The sequence below is a fragment of the Gallus gallus genome, chromosome 2, assembly GCF_016699485.2.
Source record: "Gallus gallus isolate bGalGal1 chromosome 2, bGalGal1.mat.broiler.GRCg7b, whole genome shotgun sequence".
Taxonomy (NCBI): domain Eukaryota; kingdom Metazoa; phylum Chordata; class Aves; order Galliformes; family Phasianidae; genus Gallus; species Gallus gallus.
Window position 1 is genome coordinate 89530217 of NC_052533.1, and position 24434 is coordinate 89554650.

A 24434-nucleotide genomic window follows, 5' to 3' on the forward strand; every position below is an offset into this window, starting at 1 on the left:
AGGGTCAAGGCTGCACAATCCAGTCTTTGAGAGCACAAAAGCACTAGGACCTCCTTAACTCCTTCACCAGAGGGTGGTGGGCATGGAACAGGCTGCCCAGGCAGCAGGCATGGCCCCAAGGGCTGGAGTTCAAGGAGTGTTTGGACACCGCTGTTGGACATAGGGTTTGAGTTTTGGGTGGTCCTGTGTGAAGACAGGAGCTGGACTTGATGACTGATGAGCTTCAGTGCAGCCACCTTCACCTCTGCTGGAAAGACATTGGGAGGTCTTTCGGATACAAAGGGGAAAAAAGAAGCAGAGGTTATGATCTCCCACTCCACATGCACTGGCTATGCCTTTGCTTCCCCCAAAATACCCCCCAGCATACCCCATAGATACTGGGGGTTCACTGCAATTGGGCTTAGATGACAACTAAGCAGGGGGAATATACATTTTGGTTCCTTAATAGCATGAGCAAGTACTCAGATGTCCTTCTGAAACATCATTGGGTCCTTCTCAGTACAGACAGCACAGAAACAGTCCACAGCATTATCAATTTAACAAAGCAATATTATTTAAACTCCGTTTAGGCTCCTCCAGATGCCTTAAGTTACTCAGCAAAGCATGAATTAAAAACAGAGCTCAAAGTGAGCTATACCGGCTTGACAGAGCACTGTGTGAAGTACAGTGAACTTGGGGAGCTCACTGAACTCTGGATCCATTGCTATGAGTATCAGAGCAGCAAGAGGAATGTGCCCTCCATGTGTGCAGCTCATGGCCAACGTGGGCATTGCTCTGCCATATGGGGATAAATAGGGATTAAAGGAAGGTGGTATTTTAAGAAGCGGGGAATGCCCGTGATGAGCTTCAGCCGTGGCTTTGCACTGTGCAGGAATGCATGAGGTAGGAGATCTCAAGCCCTTGTTTTGGAAAGCTGAAAACGGAAAGAAGAAAAAGACAATTGAATTCTCTTTGTTCATAGCATTATGGAGTTTTAAAGTTTTGTATTTTGAAAAACACGTCACTGTTCCATTATTATTATTTTTTTTTAAGTTCAGAAATGGCTTTAATCTAATAATATTTGACAGGATGATGTTTTCCATTAAGCCTTGCTGATGGCAGACCATTAGTTCAGATGTTTCTTTTATTGGTTTATTTTCAGATTACGGCAATTACACATCAAAGAATAAGAAATGTCCCTTTTTGTTTTCCGTGTGAAGTTGGGTGTATGAAACAGGTTTAAAATAGCATAAATGCTATTTCCCAGTAAAATAGCTTCCTTCGTGATTCACAACGCTCCTGAAGAACACAAACATTGATCCCAACATTATAGCAAATATAGGCAAATTCTGGGAACTGGGAGGGAACAGTGCCAAAGAGCTGTGGGGTGAGACCCCCGCAGCCAGCAAGGGGTCTGTGAGCAACACAGTGAGGGGGAATGCAGAGGAGCAGAAGAAAGGCAGGCTGAAGGGGAGACAAAGCTGAAATAACAGAGTTGATGAATCCCTTCCCTATTTGCATGGAAATCGGTGCAGAGATAATGCTGTCTCATGAAGAAAAGAAGCAGGCACTTATCTCTTCCAGCCACATCCTCAGCTGGGTACAAGCTGCTTATTAGGGCAGATCCCAAACCCCATCTTCCAGCGCTGTTGCCACCTCCCATCCCCACCTTTGTCTGTAGATCCCATGTTGATGTGTCATGCTGGGTGCTGTCGTGATTATTCCCATCCTGACTATGCTTCCTCCCCAACCCCCGCCCCAGCCTTCTCTGTGCAGCCCCCTGGGCTGAGAGGCATCACCCCTCTGACCACTTCCCACTGTGGAAAGTGGTTAGTATGTGATGGACAGCCACCAGAAAGGAAGTCTGGGAGACAGCCCTCCCCATGGGATTTCCAGGTCCCTGGGCTCAGGAAAGAGAACCTAAGAAGAGATTTCCCAAAGGAAAAAAATCTCCCAATAGAACAGAATCATTAAGGCTGGAAAGACCTCTAAGATCATCCAGTTCAACCATCAACCCACCCCACCATGCCCACTGACCACATCCCTCAGTGTCACATCCACACGGCTCCTGAACACCACCAGGGACGATGACTCCAGCACCTCCCCGTGCAGCCTGTGCCACTGCCTCACCGCTCTTTCAGAGAAGAAATATTCCCTAATATTCAACCAGAAGCATCACTGTATCTACAGGAATTTCTTGCCCACCTCCCTTCCGGGCCCCTTGACCAGCACTGCCTTGCAGATCACCTCCCTCTTGCATTTCTTCACCGTTTAGACGATGTTTTTGGGCCCTTCAGTGCATGAACCGCACTGGGGGACTCCCAGAGGGTGTCAGGTACCAGCAGGTGTCAACCCAAGAGCCCCAGCCAAAGCTGGCACTGCTCTGTGTCCCCTTTCACAGCCCCAGCAGGGCAAACTGGGCACCTCTAGCCTCGAAGCATGGATTGGAGCATGAGACCATGCAACAGGAGAGCACATCCATCCCCACAACCATCTGTTAAGCAGCGTACTGTATGCAGTAGCAGTGAGTACTGATGGCGAGTTCCAGTGCAGCACAGCACAAGGCTATGGCGGACAGGCCAATCCCTGATCATCTCAGGCTGGCTCAGCTGCTGCTGGAGAGGGGAGGAATGTAACATGATTGCTGTTTTCATGGTAAGAAGCAGATATTTACTGTTGTTACTGCTCATCGGGGAATACTTCAAAACACTCAAGAACCAGCATCCAGACTTCAGACTGCTTTAGCAGGGAGGGGGGAACAATCCTAATGGCACCGTGTAGGGCTGTTTGAGTTCACACAGCCACTGTCCTTCCCAAGCTGGTATGGCACTCGCAATATACAACGGCAAGGCAGGAGAGACCATGGCAGCTGCATCTGAGATTGCCTCTACCTGCTCTTTGTCCAAGAGGGGCTGGAGGAGGTGCAGATCCCAGTGCTCGTGCTGTTGCCATGCTCCTTCCAGGCCCTGCCTTCCAGCTACGTGGGTGAGCTGGGGGCTGCCAGGGCTCTGCCCTCAGCACAGGGCGGGCAGTCTGGGTGGCTGGTGAGCAGGACAGCGAGCTCCAATGGGAGAAGTACTCAGCAGCTGGAAGTGAGACTCTTATTATTACCTGTATTAATACCACAAAACCTTGCTGTTCAGTAAGTTTTCTTAAATTCACAAAGCCAGCAGATCAGGCAACCCTTCTTGAGTACTTACGCTACACTTGCAGAATAGTCTTGTTCACATTGTAGGTGAGTAACAATTGAAGCGGGCTGGGTTGTTCGCCTTTTTTAATATAATCTCAAGTTTTCCTCTGCCATTTGTATTTTTTCCTCACTGATGTCTAATAAATAAAGAATGTACGTGTGTGTAAATGACTACTTTTGCCCAAATGGTTTTAGATGCAGAATTTCAAGCCAATGCAAAGCACATGGCAAGTGGGTATGAAAACCCAAAGTTTAGGACCTGTTTTCTACACCCTCCTGCCTTACTTTTTGAGATGCAAAGCTGTGGCATAAAAAAAGCACCTGGACAATGCTCTCAGATGTCCAGTCTGATTTTTGGGTGATGCTGTGTGGCGCCAGGCCAGAGGAACAGACTTCTCACCTCAAGGAGAAAAGGAGGACGCTGTTTTTGTCTGAACTGCACACTTGGTCCATGTGACACTATTCAACGAGGAGAAGCTGTCAGACCAAAACCAGTGCTATAAGAACGAGGAGCTCCATTTCAGCTGTAAAATCATTTTTATTGTTACAAATATACATATGAATAAAATCCCTTCAACCTGTAACGTAAGTGGATACCTGTGAAACCTGCACCCCTCCCCCAAAAGCAGAAATGTTTTTACAGATGTCCAACCATTGTTCTCGTAGGATTACACACTGAAAGGAAGCTAATATGCAGACAGAACCGAAGAAGGTCTCTAGAAAACACCAATATTAATAAAATTTCCATTGCCCTCATTCCAACCAACTATATACATTAATACATGAATGTGGAAGCATAACAAGATTATATGTCATTCAGATCCTTCTCCGTTGTGCTTTTTGACGGTACACAAATGTAAGCGCTGGAGCTTTATGTACAGTACAAGAACAGGAAGAAAGAAGCTCCCTATGAGAGAATGTAAAAACCATACCCAAGCATTTAATATATATAATCTATACAAATTATTTTATTAGTGTGCTCTTAATATAATTACAATGTGCAATTGCATACCGCAAGAATATATTTATAGGTCAGTCACGTGCAGATTTGACACATTTACATTCAGCAGTACAACACATTACCTGCTGTACAGTGTACGAGCGTAAGACAGTGTCCAGTTAATTTGCTTTGCTTTCCCAACGCCCTAATGCAGGGCATTCCTTGTAGCTGCTTCAGAGCAATTCAAGTAGAATACATGAAAGGATTGCTGGCTTTAGCAAAGGCATGGGAAGGAAGGTCTGAACGGGACAGAACGGAAATTAAGGACCAAATCAACACCAACCGATTGTAGTGGAAATCGCGTTTGGAAGATCAGCTTCTCTGCGTGGGGATGTACCTGTGGTGATAGAGCAGCCGGCTGGAAGGGCTGTTGATTGCTGTACCCTGGCTGTTATAAAAGCTCTCGCACTACAAAGCACTTGGACTGATGGTTAAACAAAAATAAAATCTTTATCTGCCTCTTCGCCAGAGTCACTGGACTTGCTTCCCTGATGGCCGTCTTTACTTAAGGACCTCTGCTTCAGCTCCTGGAACTCGTGGGGCTGGTGCCCAGGGCTTCTTTTGGCGGCTGTACAAAACACAGAAATGGGTCTTAGTATTGACTGCAGAAAGGAGGAGAGGAAAAAGGTCATTCCTGCATAGGGCACCTGCTCCCACTCCTGCAGTATTCACTTGAACCACGAATTCAACCCAAAAGAAGGTGAGAGACAGGGAGAGAAGGTAAAAAATCCAGCCCAGTGCTGACTGATGAACAGACAAACCTGAAATATGAAACTCAGTACATCCCAGTGTGAAACAGACAGACGTTACAGTTAGAAAAGGCCTGGAGGCCTCCTCCTCATCGCATCACGAGCAAACAGAGGACCTGGATTATAGACAATGCCCTCCTGACTGTGCGGGTGCCTTGGCAGGACCCTCCTCAGCACAGCAGTGCACAGCCTGGACCCTTCTCCTCCAACAGACAGCTGGGAGCATGGCTGTGTGTCTCAGCAGGGCAGAAAGCGGGATGGCTCCATTTCTCTTCGTCTAAAAGCAAGCAGCACTCGTTCTGTTTGCCCAGCACAAAAAATCTGAGGAAGGCCAGCGTTTTCCCCTGAACCTATAAACTTCGAAATGAAACGGGGAAAAAGGTTTTAAAACGTTGTTAAGACCTCTGATCTGGTAAGTGGTCTAAAATTTCTATGGAAACAAGAGTTTTATTATGCACAGCAATGGGAGCGAGGTTATGCAAGAAGGGCTGATGTCTACAGAAAGCCCATGCTTCCCATCAAAACGAACCTTCACACAGATGGCAAAGCTCTAGCATGCCTTTGCTGCACCTTTTCCCCTGGATTAGGCCATGGGGCCACCCAGGTGTGCCAGAAAGCTCCATCTGGCTTTATTTGGCATGGTCTTCATCCAGCCTGCATCTCTGCCATAGTGAGAGCAGAAGGGACACATCCAGCACTCATCCTACGGGACCCACACCTTGCATACACCGTGCATTTCTGACCCAAGCAGTCCTCCCAAATCCAAAATACCCTTTTCCTCATGTGTGCTAGCCAAAACATGGGATAAAATAAGAGCTAGCAATTACTCAATCACTGCTTTCTTATCCCTGCTTTGCAAACTGGGAGAGAAAAGGGTTTTGAGAAAATTCTTTTAAAGCTATTTAACTTGACAAATTTAAGACACCCAAATTCTATTTAAAACTAAAATAACATATAACATAAAATGACAAGTTAGGTATTTCCACCTTCCCAAACACCGCTGCTTTTTCAAAGAAATAGGTGCCCTGTGGCTCTGAATCATTCTTGATAATTGTACCTGTGAGTAATTACATGGCTGTTGTTTGAGCTTCCATTCACTCTTCAAACAAAACCCAGGACACATGCTGCAGCAGCTGTTTGCATTTATGGCCTAATAAAACAAGATGGGCAGTTTGCCCCCCAAATACCTGAAAAATACATTGGGCACTTAAGTCCATATACTGCAAGCAGACTGCAGTGGATCTCAGGTAAAGACCTCATGAAACCACACCGAGGCGACTTGCAGAGATCTGCAGCAGCATCTCGGCTTTTGAAACGTATTTTATTGGAGAACTACTTCAGAATTAACTAAAATAGTTTGGTTATGATGGTGAAAAGAGGTTCAAAATCTGAGTGGGCGAAGTTTGATTTCACAGTGTGATCAGAAAATCAGAAGATCTGGGCTGAGGAAAGAGAGGGACAGAAGGGAAGGTTCTTTCCTTTTCCTCAGCAGGATAGAATGAATGATGGGAAATATACAGAAGGAATACACGGTGTCTTATAAGTAGAAGAACTATGAGTAAATGCAATTGCATAAGATACTCAAATACCTCACTAAAAGGCTGCAGAAAAAAGTAATTTGGAATCATTGTTTAAACAAGCTAGTTATGAGGTACAGAGAAGCATGGAAACATAAACCATTTGGGAACAGGAGCTTTTATGTTTTAAAAACACAAAGTTCAACCAGCCGTTTTTATAGCTTACTGAATGAGCTCACTGTAAGTCCAAGGTGATTTTCAAGAGGCACAGCACAGTGTTGGGTTTGGGTCCTTATGGGTTTTACTTTTATTTTTGTTTCTTCCAGCTGAGAACAACGTGCTGTATCAAAATACGCTGATTTTCCCTGTTCTCAAATGGTTGTGACAGTGCTGAAGCTGGCACTAACAATACTCAGGCTGAAATGGGTTTTGAGATACTTCAGTGCACGCATCCTAGAATCACAGACTGGCTCGGGTTGGTTGGAAGGGCCCTTAAAGCCCATCCAGTCCCAGCCCCCTGCTGTGGGCAGGGTTGCCACCCAGTAGATCAGAAAGGTGATGAATGTCTCACGGGACTCCCACCCTTCTCACACTTCACAGACAGAGCAGCACCGTTTCAAGGCTTCTTTGCTACCACAGCATCTTAGCGATTGTTAGTGCCAGCTGCCGAGCGCCATCCGGATGAAAAATGAAATCGGAAACTGCTAACCAGGAGCTGGCTGAGCCTTCCTCAGCCCAAGAACACTGCCTTCCTCTTCTGCACTGGCAGAGCACTGCCCTGAAGTGGCTCCCCCTCCTCCGGGCGGCTTGGCACAGTCATGGTCTGCAGCTCTTTTTTGACCTTCTCCTGTTCGCTCTACCAGGGAAACGGATCCGTTTAAACCCCATAGCGTACAGAGGCCCATATACAGAAAGTATTAAGTAGCATAAATAATTTCCATTTGTCATCCCATCTAATCAATCACTCAAAGAGCAGCAATCGATACGCCAGATGCTCGCTTAAATCTAGCCTGGATATTTGTGTATGTCGGTAACTGCAGCCTGACCTTACAGACAGTCTGTACAAAGAAGCGCATTTGGGGATTGCCCCGTGCAGTACAGTTAAACTCATTCACATAAAGCATTTTTATAATTAAGTATCATGTCATTTGCAGCTTTCTTTTGCAGTAGCTATAATTTTGTTTATGAACTTAGATGGATTTGCAGTGATTTACCAATTGCAGGAATGAATTGAGCCTGCTAGTCTGAAAGGAAGCAGAATGCAAGGAAGGAGGAATGACCAAAAGTAGAATGGTAATGAAGAGAAAAGTTAATCTGACAAAGAATAAAAATCAAGAGAGACAGAATTTAGCCTTTTCCGAACACCTCTATGCAAAGCATAGCAGCTATGTAAGGATCCAGAAACACAACGTTAGTCATTCCAAGCTATTATTAATAAAATTCTCACAGTGCAGCAGCAGCAACTAGAATACTGTCTCAGCTTGGATGAGTCTTCTGTGTAGGCAAAGCGTAAGGGAGCAAAGAGGGAGAAAGGCAGCATCCGACCTCTTTTCTACAAGGATTTGTATACTGAGCCAACAAATGTTAAAAATAAAGTGACTCTCATTTCGTATATAGCAGTCACAAACTACAGAAACTTATGAAATCTGTGCTGTGTTGGGGGTTGCTGTAATTCAAAAGGATTGCAGTTACAATCCCGTATTTCCTCCTTCTCCAGTGTCTCCTCTCGTGGCAAGGAGACTTAGAAGAAATAGAGCACAGCAACGGTGAGGCCAACCTCACGCGAAACACATCTGCGACAAGTCCCACTACATTGGGTATCTCCAGGTATGCAGCAGTAAGTTCTCTGTCTGGTGAAAAGCTGGCCAGGAAACAAGGGCTGTAGGACACGCGTTTATCAGAGAGCAACTGAAAGAGTCAAGTGTGGCAAGAGCCTTTGATTGCAACTGTTCTCAGCATGATGGCACCCGTTAAGTAAACCTGGTCCCTAAGCTGTGGCTCAGTTCGCGTGTCTCAGTGCAGGCTACAATGGGACTAAAGGCAGGATTAAAACCAGGCTCCTCCCATCAGTGGGTAACAGTGAGCTCTGTGGGCTGCACAACTGCTCCTTTTTCACAACCTAGTGTGATGTATCTGCCCTGACTCATCTGCCCCATCCTATCTTGCAGAGAAGTGCTGGCAAAGTGTGAATGGGCACCCCTTTGTCTCACAGCTTATGTGATTTTTCCAGCCTGGATGCGATGGGAATCACCTTGAGATGGACATGTGACTCATTATCTTTCTCAAGGAGTCCAAAGGATGGAGGTCTCACCCTCAGATTTCAGTGTTGCCTTTGTGCCAGCTAACACCATGCTGAACAACAGTTCTGTGACTATTTCTCTAAGTCCTATACTTTTGAAGGAAGCCTTAGCTCCTCTGAGAGCCAGGGACAAGGAAATGCATCCGCAAAAGCAGAAATACAGAAGATCATGAAAAGCAGCAAAGAGATGCCAGCAGTCTATTATTGTGGGTTAAAAGTACCAAGTATTGCCCTGACACACCACAACATGTCGCCTAAGGGTGAGGTGAGCCCAGTCACACGCATTAATACACATAGAGCAAAAAGCAAGCTGCAAGGAAGAGTAAGGGCTGCTCCCCTGGAACTTTATTGACCAACAGAGCTGCATTTCACATTGTTATATGTGACCAACACCAATTGGCATCTTGAATCAGACCAAACTAAAACATAACATACATAACACAGACACCCCTTAATTGTTCAGCTAGATCACTAGTAGCAAGAAATCAATCTTTTGCTTGGTTTGATGAAACAAATGAAATGTAGAGCACCAACCCAGGGGTGGAAAGACATGACCAGATACACACTCTTTCCTCTTTTTTCCTCAAGATGAATAATCCTCTTCCCTTCCAAAACGGATCAGGGAACAATGACACCTTGATTCCTAGTAGATGAAACGCATGCTGGACCAACAGTTATACCAACACTCTTACCTTCTTGAGAAAATGATCTGACTGTGGGGCTGCTCTGACCATCCTTTTCTTTATCAGATGGAACTTTCTTCAGCACAGGTGGAAGCAGGGCAACTTTTGGGGAGCTGGGACCAGAGGGAGACTCTGGGGCATCCTCTGTGGAAAATCAGGAACAAAAGGTGAGAGGTTATATTTGCTCTGTAGCTCACAGAAGGGGCACCTTCACGATGAGACCAAACAATGTAAAACAAAGAAACAGCTAGAATCTGTATCAGAAAAAGAAGGAATTGGGTATTTATATTAAGAGAACATATGATGGCCCTCAGTCCAGGTGAAAGAAGATAGCCAAAGATATCAATTCCAGCATTTTTAATGGCTGTTACCACAGTAGCACAAATAGAAAACAACTTCATGCAAGACATAAGCATGCAATTTGTAAAAAACAGCTGGAAATAATTTTGGATGGATTTTTGGAAATATTTGTTCAATTCATGCTTTTATAGTTCTGAAGCATAATGAACCAATCAAGTTAGATGGTCTGTTTCACTGTTTTAAGGCATAATAGTGAATCAATGAAAAAAAAAAAAAAAAACAACATAAATCATCTACAGAACTCTGTAGTTGCAGGAATAAATTGCTAGTACATGGCATGACAGTATCTGTAAAGGTTTTCTAAAGAGGAAATAAAAGCAAAACACTTTGACTGAGGTTATCTGGAATTTAAATTCAAATCCATACTTTAAACCATCTGGATATTTTGTTTCTCTAAAAGGTTGAATGGACATTATATATAGCAAATTGACTACCATTTTCACAGTCCTCACAAGAACACCTTTTCAACCTTAAACCAGACAGCTCTCATTTGGACGTCAGGCAAGTACAGCTATAATGGGTTACTTAAACTGCTTGTACATTTCCTTCCCAAACAGTGGCATATGTCTCCAACAGAGCAGCTAGGAAGTTACATCTGCATTGACAGACGAGAAAAGGAACTCATGTTATCAGGTGCCTCCCCTACGAGGACAAGCTGAGAGAACTGGGGCTCTTCAGCCTAGAGAAGGGAGAAGGCTCTGGGGGGACCTTATAGCAGCCTTCCAGTACCTGAAGGGGCTACAGAAAAGCTGGGGAGGGACTTTTGATAAGGGCACGTAGTGATAGGACAAGGGGAAATGGCTTTGAACTGGAAGAGGACAGATTTAGACTAGATATCAGGAAGAAATTCTTTACTGTGAGGGTGGTGAGACACTGGAACAGGTTGCCCAGTGAGGCTGTGGATGCCCCCTCCCTGGAAGCATTGAAGGCCAGGCTGGATGGGGCTCTGAGCAACCTGGTCTACAGGGAGGTGTCCCTGCCTATAGCAGGGGGTTGGAACTCGGTGATCTTAAATGTCCCTTCCAACCCAAACCATTCTATGATTCTCTTCTATAATATTTATAGAATAGATATATTATACATTTGGAGTTAATTCAGCTGCGTATTGGAAATTAATAGGAATCTATACCACTGTTAACACAAGTTGGTCATCACAAAGGAGTCAATCTTGTTAATTTCAGCCAATGAAAGCGATGACTTTCCAAATGCAACTCAGTCTGAATGGATGCAGTGATTCTCAAGACCTCCACATGCCTGTGAGGCCAGGTGCTTTGGAAAACTTGCTATCAACATCAAGCTCTGTGCATGAGCACTGTGCTTGACAAACACAGCTATGTGTTTCTGAAATAAAGCTGACATATCTTGTGCTTTACCAAGGAATCACTTTCAGTCTTTGAAGATTTGAAGACATCTGAGCTGTGCTCTGTTGCCTCAGATTACTTAGCAAAAATGTGCTACCATTACTTTGGTCACATCGCCACAAACAACAGCAGGAGCAAGAATGCAAATAGAATTATTGTTTGGCTTCCTCATCATATCACCTCTGTGACCTTAGCTAGCAAGTCAATTCAAGTACTGTGAAAGAAATCAGACTGCAGCAGAGACGATGCTGCTTTTGCTGCCACCCAAGGAGCTGGCTTATTACTAGCAAATATTAATTGCTTTCTGTAGCAAGTCTGCAGTAGGCTCCTCTCTCCAGGAAATATGAACTGGTAGAAACAGATTGCTTAGGTCTGTTTGATACAAAATATTTTGAGATAACATGCTGCCTATTTTATAGATTAAACATCATGTAGTAAGCCATGCTCTCCTATTGTATTCATCTCTACAAGCATTTCACCCAACAATTCTATGACCATTTTTGAAATAACCAATAAAACAAAGCCATCTGCAACCTGAAGGTGATTCTGTACTTGAACAACACTCCACCTACTAGTGTGCAAAGACAGGTTAAGCAATGTCAGGCACACATTAAGGCAAGGAAGAGGCTTTAACATCCATTTGCACCCTTTCCCCCTCAGATATGTAATCTTTCTCAGGTAAGTATGGGAAAAGCCTAGAGGCAATGCTCACATTCTTCAATTAGCAGCAATAAGTTCCATTTGCTACAGCCACTAGGAGAGTCAGTAACTAGCATTTCATTCCTCTAAACTGCAATGGTTATACTTTGGGAAGAGGGAGTTGTGTCATCAGCCTGTTAAATAGCAGTCAGTGTACATAAGATCTGCTTCATGATATAGGAAATATTCAGGTAATATCTGGGTGGGAGGCTGGGACAGAATAGAAGTTAATAAATAACCAGCTGGCAGTCTAGCAGGGCTGCAAAATCACAGCTACAATTAATTCCAATAAAAAAAAAATAAAGAAAGAATCACAGGCAAAATGAGGGAAAAGAGAGTGAGAAAAAGTTGTTTGGACTAATTATTAACAGGCATTCACTCAGGGAGCTAAGAGCCAAAAAACCCCAAGGGCTTCAGTATTTAGAGTCAGGTGCTCAGTGAAAACAGTATTGCCAGCACAATTACAACAGGTTTTCATTCTGAAGCAGATCTCTGAGCATTCCTAAGAGAGCAGGCTAACTCAGAACAGCTCTGTCAGTGTTTCCACTGCTTCTCCTCAGATTTTACTGTCACAGGGCTAAACCGTTTTAAATAACTGCATTTGAATTATGGCAGAGGGAGATGGAAAAGAAGGAAGCAGGTCAAGAGCAAGCGACTGAAGAATCCATCTGCATTTAACTTCTGTTCAGAATGCAGCCCTGGGTGTCTCCTCCATGGCCCACAGAGACTCCACTCAGAAGCACCCAGCAGCTCCTCACCGGTGCGAGAGGCAGAGCGTGGTTTCTGTGGCACCGTGGGCCGTCCTGCCAGGCTGGGCTTCGCTGACTGCAGCGGGGGTTTGGGGCTGGTTGGTGTATTGGAAGAGCTTCTTGCCTTTGCTGCTGCTTCTGCCTTTGGTTCAGCTTTCGCATTTTTTTCAGAGGATGCTGAGATAGAGTCACCCTTATTGGAGGCAAACCGACTCTCTGGAAGGGTCTGCGGGAGTTTAGGCACTAAAATGAACAGACACATAAATTACAGTCTCATGCAGCATGAACGGTTCAGCATACACATACACTTACATAGAAAACACCTTTACTAGTTCACACATACACACAAAGAGCCTTGCAGCATCACTAAGATGACTCCTAGTACTTTAAAATCACCACAAGAGCACCTAAACCCATCAATTCTTACACGTGCTAACATTAATCAATTGCCTCATAGGTGACGACATCTCCAGTCCTTTTAATACATTTGGGTCGATGGCTGGCTGGACCTCATCCTCCCTTTATCATTCTGGGAGCAGATGGCATGGCCTACCTGCTGAGGAAGCAGCAATGGATCAGTAGAAGAGGCAGCCTTTGGCTGATTTGTGGCTGTACAGACAAAAGGTTGGCTGTCCAAAATCAACAGAGGAATCCTGGCCCAGAAAATAAATCTGGAAGATGTGGTCAGCAGGCTACATCTTATTATTTGTTGCTTTTAGCAAGCTCTGAAGAGATTTTGAAACTCAGAGGAGATCAAAGTATTCTTTAGTTAATATTTTGATTGATTTAACAACACTGCGTACAGACTACGGTTTCTATGCATTTGCAACTTTATCAACGTATTATTCCAAACAAGGATCAAAGTATTTATGCATAAAACTACATTCACTTCCAGGGCATAAATCAGTTCTATTTAGCTGTGCCAGTTGGTAGAAAGCCCGCTGGACATCAAGTTGCAAGCAAGCAAAATGCTTGCCCTACTTTTCTACTTTAAGGAGGATGAAAGCTTGTATGTAGCAGGTATACTGAAAATCCTGAAATCTGTATGCTAGCCTGGGACATTGAACAGTCATCACATCTTTATTCTCAGGAACAAAATGACAGACTAACTGAAATGCAGACTGGTTGCCTTAGTACCTGGCAAAGCCACAATCTGCTCAGACTTGACCTACACCTACCTGTTATTCCCATTCAGAAATCCTGCTTGTTTACAGGAGTTCTGTGCACGGCCATTTTAAAAGCAATGGGAGGGGAACGTTGGATATAGTTTGTTGCAAGTCGATATCCAAAAGATTTTTCCAGTCTACAAAGCTGTTTTTCAGCCCAGCTAGAGTTAAACTCTGACTAACCAGAGGAGCTGTGTGCATGCATACATATTTGTGTGAGCATGCGACGGGGAGAGATCGTGTCTGCATGTGTGCAACAGACCTCTGTGCTGTGAGCAAAACAGCAGGACTCTTTCTCCACCTGTGTCTGCATGCATACAGAAGAGCAGACAATATCCAAATACGAAGCAAAGAATAAGAAAAAAAAAACCACCTTATTTTCTTTCTGAATCTATCTGTAGTTTTCCTGTAGCAACATCCAGCAATTTTTCCATTAACTTTCTTTCTTGCCTTCCTAACCCCAGGCCTGCTAATATTATTAGAACCCAGTAAGTTAAAATAAACTGACCCAAAACAAAGACAAACTGTAGGTGCAGTAGTGAAGATCAGTCTCAGGGAGCTCTCAAGCAAGAGTGACAAAGGAAGAACTGACAGCTGGAGGGCAGAAGGAAGGGGCATGCACAGTGCAGCGAGGGGGGGCAAAATGTGCCATATACAGAGACGAGGACCAGAGAAAAATTGGGGTCAGATAGCCACAGTTATGCTAATATCCCAACTGTATGCGATTCTGGCTCGTCTGATTTGTTTGACAGTATCAGGAGACACACACAGTACGAACAGTACTTCTCAAAAGACAAGCAGGCTGACCTAAGGTCACTGATTTATAGCTTGCTTTAACGTGCTGTGCACAAGCTGCCTTTTAAAACAGCCCTAGAAAGGTAGAAATACTCATAATTGATTTCTGAAGCGCTCAACCAAGCTGCCCACTTTTGGATTTAGATTTCAGCCCAGTCTGTGTGCCCAGCAATCAGGCACTCCTCTTGCACCAAGATGTGTGTATTTAGGCATTGCCATTTCAAGACTACAGCCTGACAAGGGCCTTCAGCCAGTGCAAAGCAGGACCAGCCACAAAGTGAAATGGTGCAGTAAGCACTGAGTTTACTTATGTTATTTTGTGCACGTGGGCTGCATCCCAGGGCCTCTGCAACTCTGCAGGCTGCCCTAGCTTTGTTCACGTCAGCTAAAGCCTGGGAAGCTCCAGTGTCCACTGCCTGTGAGAAGTCTCTTCTAAGAGCCCAAAGCCAGAACTATATAAAAGCTGTTACTTACACTGGCTACTATTAACCTTGTAAGCTAGTCATCTTGAAGCCTACCGATGTATTCAGAAGTTTCAGTTCTATGCATGAAGACATTTTTGCTGGCTTCTGAGTTCAGCTTCAGCTTAGGCATCTCCATTGCAAATCAGGACTCTTTGGAAGGAGTCCCAGGACCATCCTGAGTCCTTCCCTTCTTTGGGATGTGTAGCACAAGTGTAAAGCAACTAGCCATCAATACAGACCTCGAGCTGGCTTCAAGAGAGTGCTGTCAAACACGGTACAAACATGAGCATGTTTCTAATACTGCTCACTTAACTGTAACTTCACATTTTGCTTAAGCAAACGTTAGGTGCACACTTTGGAGAGCAGAGTGTGATTTTGAGTTTAGGTGTTTTGTATTTTCTAGAGTTTATATCAAGAGCCCCGGACTGTACCTGTACCACCTCCATCCAGTCGTTCTGAGCTCACTGCTGCATCAGAAGGCTCCTTGGAAGGTGTGTCATTCCCAAGTTTCTGCAAGAGTGAGAAAAGCTCTCATGTTAATAATAGACCTGCAATCAATATAACTCTATGCTTCTGTTAGTAAAAAGTGTTGATTCAGAAACTATAAGGCAGAGAAAGTAGTGTTGGTATCGTTCACTGGAGGCACTTCCTTGTTTCCTGTCTTGGAAACCCAGGGTGGGAAGTAGACTTGTGAGTTGATCGTGTATACAAACAAGTGCCTAGCAAAGCTGCAATTACACCCTGCCTCCTGCCTGACAGGTCTGCTCATCTACAGGAGTTAAAACTAAGTGGTCAGATAGTGGAGTTGAAACTAAGAAAGTCTTTTCTCCAAAGACAGCTCCATGTTTTAAAAATGACACCTTCAGGTTTAAAAGAAAAAATCTTCTTCTGAAGATCTGTATTCTGAATTTAAGACTGCCGTATGTTAAAAACCCACGTGTAAGCATAACAAATTGTTTTCCTATCAGAAGCATTCTAGAAACATAATCATTTGAAGAGTTAAGAGTCATAAGCCACATTGCCTTTACAGGCAAAATAATGACCCATCCAAAGCTCGCAAGAACATTAAGCTATAGGAAGGCTGAGTGAAAGCTCCAGATATATTTGTATTCCTGTTTCTTGTCTGTCATTGATATTTTGTCCGCTCCTCATTTGCCACTCCCCATTTACTGGTTCTTTCTTCCATAGCTTAGCAAACAAAATAGTCTTTGAGAAACAAATTACCAACACTTTCTTCACTGAATAATAAAATAATAATAATAGTAATTCTTCTCATGAACTTTCACAAAGATCCTTATTTTCCTGCGTAGATATTGAGATAATGTTTATCTACTGTATTTCATTTAGAATGCCTTAGGACAACAGGGAAACTAATTTCACTGGAACTCCTTCCTCCTTCCAGTTATGGGACTGCTAGGGAATATTACCATGTACTGAGTCCAACTACAAAAGCAGTGTTGGCAGTCAGTGTGGTACTTAAAGGTGGAGGTAGGATGTCAGCATGACTGGCTAGCTACTGTACACACATGGCAAACTGCTTGCAGTCATGAGACAACACAAACCACTTACTGCTAAAATTCACTCTGATAAGCTGTCAATCATTTCAGGTAAATGCAGGCAAATTTACTAGCTAGATAAATAATGACCAGGCTCTACTTTTAGAAGGAATGTATGTAGAGTTGGGAAATACTGATGATGGGCACATGAACAGGTTGCATATGAGCTTGGTCAGCTCCCAGGTCCTGCTCAAGGCATTTAAAAATTCAGACCGTAAACACTAGATGGAGCTCAAAGACCTTGTTAGGCATGCATAGCAGGAACACTCATTGCACATATTTCTCTAGCAATTCTCACATTGTATTCTAAGCAAAAGAAAACAAAAAAGCATTTACCATCTTTCCATCTACTGTGCACCTGCTCATCACTTGTATCTGTAACAAGACTGCAGGAGGGTATGAATAAAATAGTAAATACCTTCTGGCTTTGTTTTCACGTAAAATAGCTCAGAATATAAGCAGCCATCTGCACCTTAAAGGAAAATATCGTTTTCTATCATGCTAGAATTCTGATAAATTTGAAGATATTGGGGAAGTTGGTGCCATATCCCTCCTAAGTAATTTAGCAGCAATGGGATGCTTTCTTCTGTGGCTCAGCCATCAAAATACTTTATATTTTTCAGCTTCACGAATGCTGTGAATAAAAGCACAAAACTGAACCATTTGCTATTGCAGTCTAGGATGAAGTATGCAAAAAATTCTTTTGAACAGTAGTTCAATTTGGTATGGTCTGGACAACATTAAGAAGCAAGCCAGTGCCCCGCTGTGTGTGAGATTCAGCTTTCTTGGCATCATTAAAAAAAACCCAACTGAGACACATCAACTTTTAAGAAACACAACAAAAATAAGATCAATAGCCTCTTAAAAAAATTCCAAATCAATTATTTTCTTAAAAGTTTCTCTTTCTTATATTCACACAATGACAAAAGGAGAGCAAGAAACCAATGACAGACACGAAAGGGGCATTTTTCTTTTTTCCAAACTGAGAAAAAAAGCAAAACGTGGACAGCACAGCAATACTGGGAAAAAGGTAACAGCTCTCGTTTTTGAGAGACGAAATTCGGGTTTTCAGTCAGTGGTAGAAAAGCTAATCAATGGAAGTAGACGTACACTCATAGACTACCTCAAACGCACCATCCCAGATGTGACCAGCTTCAGATGACAGGTGTTAAGAAATTGAAGAGCACCAAGCACACACGTTATGCAATTGTAAAAATTTATATTAGCTGGAGTAAATCTATTGTATGTTGCGACACACCGTAACACTTCTATTTACAATCATACAGGATTTTAATTGAAAACTTGGTGTCTTAGAAATCAATTAGACTCTTCATGGGCACTATGCAGCACCAGTTCGAAAGGTGGGAATTGGTCATTTCCTTAGGGACATAATTTTTATGCTGAGGGTCACTTTAACGTGCCACAGGCCTCTGCTTTAACTTGAATTTGCTTATTACAAGACCAGAGGGTTTGCAGCAGTAGTTCAGCCATCACAGCAAGTACTGTAGGAGTGAGAAGAAAGGCAAAAATGGCAATTGAATGCCTTACTCAGACACAGTAAGACAACAGTGCAGCATTTTATAAAGATGAAAATGAGGGCAAAGCTTACACATGAGCTTTGCCATAAAATAACATATTCCAAGTCATGGCAGGGTACTAGTGGGGAGTAGTGGTGGGGAATGGATAGCACATGAGTGCCCTGCATGCTGAAGAATAAGAGAGGAATACAAATTACTGATCCTTTGGTAACTTTAGAACGTTCCAATTGCAGCTGGGATGAAGCAGGGGCTGACAGTAGGGAAGTTCAAAGGGAAATGGGCGTCAAGTAAAATAGTTTGGCACAAAAAGCTTTGGAGTAATGTGAGGATATTCCCACATGAAGATAATGGGGAGCTCTATATTCATTTTTTTGAATATATGATTATTTTCTTTGAGAGTTAGTGTTTAAAATACGAAAGTCCAAGTCATGAAAATAAATTGAAGGGCACACACAGTCAACAGCCTTTCCTAGCTTTAAATAAAACCTGTGTCTATTATACATGAACAAATCACAGATCACAGAGTGAAGACAAACTGTGCTACTTTGGGTGTCAGTTGCCCCCAAATTACTCTGTGATACATGCAAACAATTGTGTCCTCTTCTGCTCTTGTGTTGGCATGACATCAAGTGCAGTAGCTGATGCTGACTCTCCAGCATGAGGAGAAAAAGTGCAGGCTTAAGGGCATATCTGCCATACGTGCAGCCTGGTCCTTGGCCAGGGCATTCATGTTCAATCACAACACAGAGCAATTCTTTTGAAGGAAAACTCTGCAACCCCTGGCAGAAAACAGGAATGATATGACAAGACCCAGTCCCTGTATCCCCTCCACTGAAGACACCTATTTTTTGTTCACTTTTTAAAACTCGAGAGAAATCAATTTGCCTTCACCTTCTGAGCAGAGGCTGCTCTCTTCTCCTGCTTGGCTTTCATTTCTGCAAGAAGACCGCTGCCCATCACCTGCACACCGTATCTCCGGCCTCCTTGTGGGCTTCCTTTGCTGTCACCTCTTTCAGCCTTTGCAGCATCATCTGGCTGCATCTCCTCCACTGAGTCCGGCGTCTTTAACTCCTCAGATCGCTCTGTACCACCATTCTGCTCTGCAGATTTTAGCTCCTTCTTACTTGAGTCCACCGCTTGACTTTTCGAAGCCACCTTGGGTGAGGAGGGCTCCTCAGCCACCACCACAGTCTGAGGACGTTCAGATTTGGAACCTCTTGATTTGATTAAGTTAAGGAAGCCACTCTTCCTTGAGTCCCTTTTCTTCTTCTCATCACCTGCTTCACTGGGCTCACTGCTCTCCGAACTTTTAGTCGATGGTCTCCTAATAAAAGACGCAGACATTTTAATCTTTTCTCCCCTTCTCTCCCCTATCTATTCTCAACAGTACAAAATGACTTCTTCTGGGCAGAGCCAACCTTTTATATGATCTATATATTGCCCGAGGCTCAGACTAAATGAAAACCTGACAAATTAACATTAGTCATACTGTCTTAAGAATTCCTGGACCAGCCTTGTGCATGGAACAATGAAAAGTAGCAGCCACGTCATCTGCACTGTGTGCCTGCCTGTTTCCAACACCAGCGAGGTGTTGCTTCACCAGAGCTCTGCCTCATCTGTTTATGCACATACAATTTCACACTGTTCTGTTTCCACAGAATGTCACCTCCAGTTTTGATCTACCTGTAGTTATAAGGAAGATAACTGATCCAAGCACACAACTTGCACAGGCTTTGGGGGGGAACAAAGAACTAATTGGTAGAGCTGTCTTCCCTTAGAAAGGAACATGAAGACAACATCTTTATAATGCAGATGCTCATCCTCAGAAACAAATCCCAACAAAACTTAATTAAAAAAAACAACAACAAGAAAACATACAAAAAACAAACAAACAAACAAAAAAACCCAGCCAGTCAAAACCAAAACAAACAACAACCCCAAATGCTGTTAAGATTTTGACAGGCATCTTACAGGCAGAGTATTCATGCTTAAGGGATAGCTGAGCGCATAACATTTCTGTACATGAGCACCCCAACTGGAAAGACCCACTGATGAAGCAAATGGAGACAGCTCATGAGAGCAAAGATCCATGAGCCAAGCACATGGCCAGGGATGTGCACACGAGGACAGTGAGAGATCATGGAGATATATGAAATGAACGGCTAGTGGAAGCCTGAGGGGAACACTGTAGGTTGCTGTAGTCTGTCAGTACCCTGAATTTAACCCGATTAATCCATTGTTCAAAGCTACCATGATTTTACCAGTACACATAGAACGTCACACACGGCTTCACATGTCACTACACATTTTTGTAACACGCTGATTTTAAAACATTTGCTTTTCCTGACATAGTTATCTACCAGTTAACACCTACCATTTCCCTTTAGGTTTCTCATTTAGTTACGTAAGTATTTTTGTGTGTGTATAAGTGTAAACATGCATTAGTGCACGAACTTCTAGGTGCATGGCTCTGTAAACACACAACCAGCTACACAGAATTATACAAGCTATTTTTTTCCCTCTATACAAAGCTAAAGGAGATGTGTCCTTCAGACAAATCTATTACCTAGATCTGGAATATTTAAACTGCTCAAAAATATTTAACATGCACCTCTAAAACAGCATATATCTAGTGTCATCTTTCACAATCCTGCTTGTGCCTGATCAGTCCTATCTACATAGACACACCTGTGTGTACTATTGGCACTGGAGGGATGAGCCACAACAAATACACTGCTTTGCTTCAGTTCTCATGGGCTCCAATGACAGGTAACATTGAGTCAGCTAAGTTATAAACATACCCACTAGTCAATAGTCCACACCAAATGGGCAATTCATTTCAAAGTAGTCATGTTTAAGGGAGGGTAATTTAATTCACCGTATTATCTTAGACAAACAAGGCATTTTCTGTCTTTGCCTGGGTACTGAGAACAGAATTCAAAAACAACTTTTGAGTAGAATCGATAATTTCCAAGCTACCAGTATAGATTTTTTTTCAAAAATAAAAAATAAAAAAAATAAAAAATTAAAAGCAGTGACAAACCACATGAAGTGAACTTACTTTGAATCCATTTTTGTGACTTTCTTTGTGAAAAATTCATCCACACCTTCATCTACTCTTCCCATGAGGCCATTCTGTTCGCCATCTGGAGGGACTCCAGCAGATACCTGACAGAAGAAAATCTCTCTATAGCATAAAATAACCGATGTGATTTTGTTTATATGATAATTACTAAGAATCAAGATGTTATTAAACTTGTGCACTATCAACCAAACCTCAGTGCAAAGGAAGCACCACCAAAATTCTCCCTTTACTCAGGCCAGTTGATGCGCTACAGTAAATGCAAAGCAGCAGTGGCAAACTGGATATCACAGCTAAATATTGCATGAGGTCAGGAATCAAATGCCTTGTGCTTTTGAGAATCAACCATACTTTTAGATAGAAACAAAATAAGCAGCTAAGAAAAAAAAAATAATCCTGATCTGTACATTTACAGTGGTCACCTGCAGAGAAGGTGTTTTCAACAACTGTTTGTCACCCTGTTTTCTCCCTCTATCTGAATGTTCATTTCAGTACAAACCCTGAAAGAACTAAAAATCTTTCCTTCGCCCACCCACTCCAAGTTAAAAGTTTATTCCCTCTTGGCTTCCAGCCTAGGGTATATCTTACAAAGGACAAATCATTTTTACAGCAAAGCTAGAAAAGTACAGCTACAATCATCTGAGATCCACTACATTAAAAAAAAAATGAAATAATGGCAACAGGAAACAAACAATCCCTCAACCATTTGTTCTGGTTGGACATGAGTCAGAAAGTTTGGCTAAGAAAATCGCCACTTGTAAAGTGAAAAGCAAAATTGACTGAAACTTCTAATCCATATCAATCAGTGTGGATCTGAGACTGTGCCTTCTGCATCTCCAATGCTTCTCCAAACTACTGCTTTCTGTAGCAGCAAAGTGGCAAAAACATCAGCAAATCAATTCTACAAACAATGACAGTCTACTTGTGATTCTAGCCATGAACATTTGGCTGTTTCATTTTTTGGAAGCATGAAGCAAGCATCTTAAGTCTTCTGAATTTTTGTTTAGACTTATTATTAAGGTCAGAACTAGTAAGGAATTAAATGGTCCATAAAAAAGGCAGAGACAAATGATTTTAAGCTGAAAAAGTTCCTTTCAATTTCTGCAACTAATTAAACTCCTATTTCCTAACTAACTCAATGCAGAGGAGCGTTCTGAGAACATAGCATTGTCATGGAAAGTAGCATTTCCTTGTTACAAGAAGTAAGCTTTTTGTTTCCACTGAGCAAGACATTTTATGTTCAGCCTACCAGTAGAACACTTGCCCTCCCATGACCCTATTCCTTTCCCACCCCTACGCTGATGGCACAGGATGCACTGAGTAAGTTCAGATGAGAAGCAAGCTTAACAATTTGGAAAACATGTGCATTCTGCAGAGTTGGAACCAGGAGAAGTAAACACAGATGTGTTTTCCCTACAATGTGAAGACCAGTCTGTCCTCCTGCTACCTCTATCTTTCCTTGTACAGCACAAGGGAATGGAAAGTTGTCTTGGATATCCCCCCCCCCCGCTTGAAGGCTTCACCACTTCCAAGTGGTGCAAAAAAGTTGCCTGTTGAGATCTTTCCCAGCACTAAGGAGATTTTCAAGGATCCTCTCCTCTGACACTCCCAAGGCAGAGAGGAAGCCGCAGACATTCATTACTAGGCAACATAATTCAGAGAAACAACAGCAGCCCCTTGATAACGGTTATTTTATCACCTCAGCTCTGCTCTGTTGCCATGAGATAGCTCTGTAACTCCTTCAGATCTGTCCTCACATTGCCTGAGGATATACCATCAGAGAAATAAATCTTCATTGATGTGGTATGCCAAGGAAATGGAACTGTGGGAACCCCACACATGTATACTTGGGTTCACACCAATGCCTTTTACAGGCAGACAGTGCTCTGTTTTGCTTTTCTAAGGCAGGCTCCAGCATGAAAAGCAGATCTGTGACTATGCAGATTTGCTGGCCCAAACATCATCTTTAGTTAGGGAGCTGTGGGAAGCTGGGTGTCACAGGGTAGCACCTCTGAGAGCTGATAGAAATAGGAAATCATGCCAATTTACCAAGTCCTAAAGCAGGCAGAAAAAAAGGATTAAGACTTAACAAATCCTTGCAATATAACTGAAAAGTCTCGTGGCATTTTGTGTTCCCAGCAAAAGAAGCATATGCTATCAGAAGATGCTTCTGCTAAAAAACAAAAGCAAATAAGAAAAGGATAAAACCTATCCCAGGTTTAGGTTGTTTCAAACAAGACAAAATGCTTCTAATAGGGATTGTACACTTAAATACGTGAATACCAGAAGAAAAACCAAGAAGCTGGTTATAGCCTTTAGAACTTTAACATTCATCCTCATTTCTTTGCAAGACCTGACTCAGGGCAAAAAGGAATCAACAGACAACATCATCAGCAATACTTCAACACAGACTTACTGCTGCTTGGCTGGGCTGCTGTTTTTTATTCCTTTTGGGCCTTAACTTTGTAAAGTGTTCGAGTTTTCTCCCTTCTTCTGATGGCAACTCTGAAATGAATCCAGAAGTTCGCTTGTCTGGCCTGCTGGAAGGAAATGGTGGGTCTTCTATATGGATAGGTACTTCTTCCAGTGCTTTATCTAGATCAAATTCCATCTCTAAGAGAAATCAAAACTTTCTAATTAGGCTAAACGTGCTAATAAAAAAAAAAAAAAAAAAGACAATGCCATTCCTCTCTTTTGTGGGTAACAGTTATAAACACGTACACAGAACGTACTCAGCCACAACACGTTTGTGAGCAGACAGAGCATTATGTGCAGACGTTTAGTACCAAACACACTAGAAGATTCCCAGAACAAAGCAAACAACATGGGCCTCAAATGCAATCCAGAGGGAGGGACGGTCTTCTGTGCTTTTGAATAAAGAACTATCTAGAGGAATCTCAGCAAGCAAAGGAGCAAAAATGGGTTATGAAATTCTCACTTACCGAAAGCTCTGGACACCGGCCGGAGCATTCTACTGTGAATACTTTTCCTTTTTGATTTAGGTGTCATCTACCAACATAAAATAAAAGCAAATAACTTCAGTGGACAGAAGAAATGACAGTGGACAGTTTTTCCCTTCTACACAGCAAATCCCTTCTCAAGATCTGATCGGGTGTAACATCAGGAAGGAAATGGATTTTTCCTCCCCTTCTCAAACATCCATAACATTTTCTAAATTGGCATTATGTTGAGATGACATTGAAAGTGAACCAGGGAGGCAGTTATTCTTCACATTAAAATCCTAGAT

General features: G+C 42.8%; 1 protein-coding gene across 1 annotated transcript in view; it reads right to left on the reverse strand.

Annotated features, from left to right (window-relative positions):
- Window positions 1–3687: 3687 nt before the first annotated feature.
- Window positions 3688–24434, reverse strand: part of CARMIL1 (capping protein regulator and myosin 1 linker 1) — a 174210-nt gene continuing 153463 nt past the window's right edge. Inside the window, exons 30-37 of the mRNA NM_001397969.1 lie at window positions 24130–24196; window positions 23604–23800; window positions 21167–21273; window positions 18997–19429; window positions 15443–15521; window positions 12596–12829; window positions 9427–9561; window positions 3688–4737 (exon numbers count right to left, since the gene is read on the reverse strand). Of these exons, the coding sequence (NP_001384898.1) occupies window positions 4601–4737; window positions 9427–9561; window positions 12596–12829; window positions 15443–15521; window positions 18997–19429; window positions 21167–21273; window positions 23604–23800; window positions 24130–24196 (1389 nt within the window). The 3' untranslated portion in view covers window positions 3688–4600. The remainder of the gene's footprint in view (window positions 4738–9426; window positions 9562–12595; window positions 12830–15442; window positions 15522–18996; window positions 19430–21166; window positions 21274–23603; window positions 23801–24129; window positions 24197–24434) is intronic.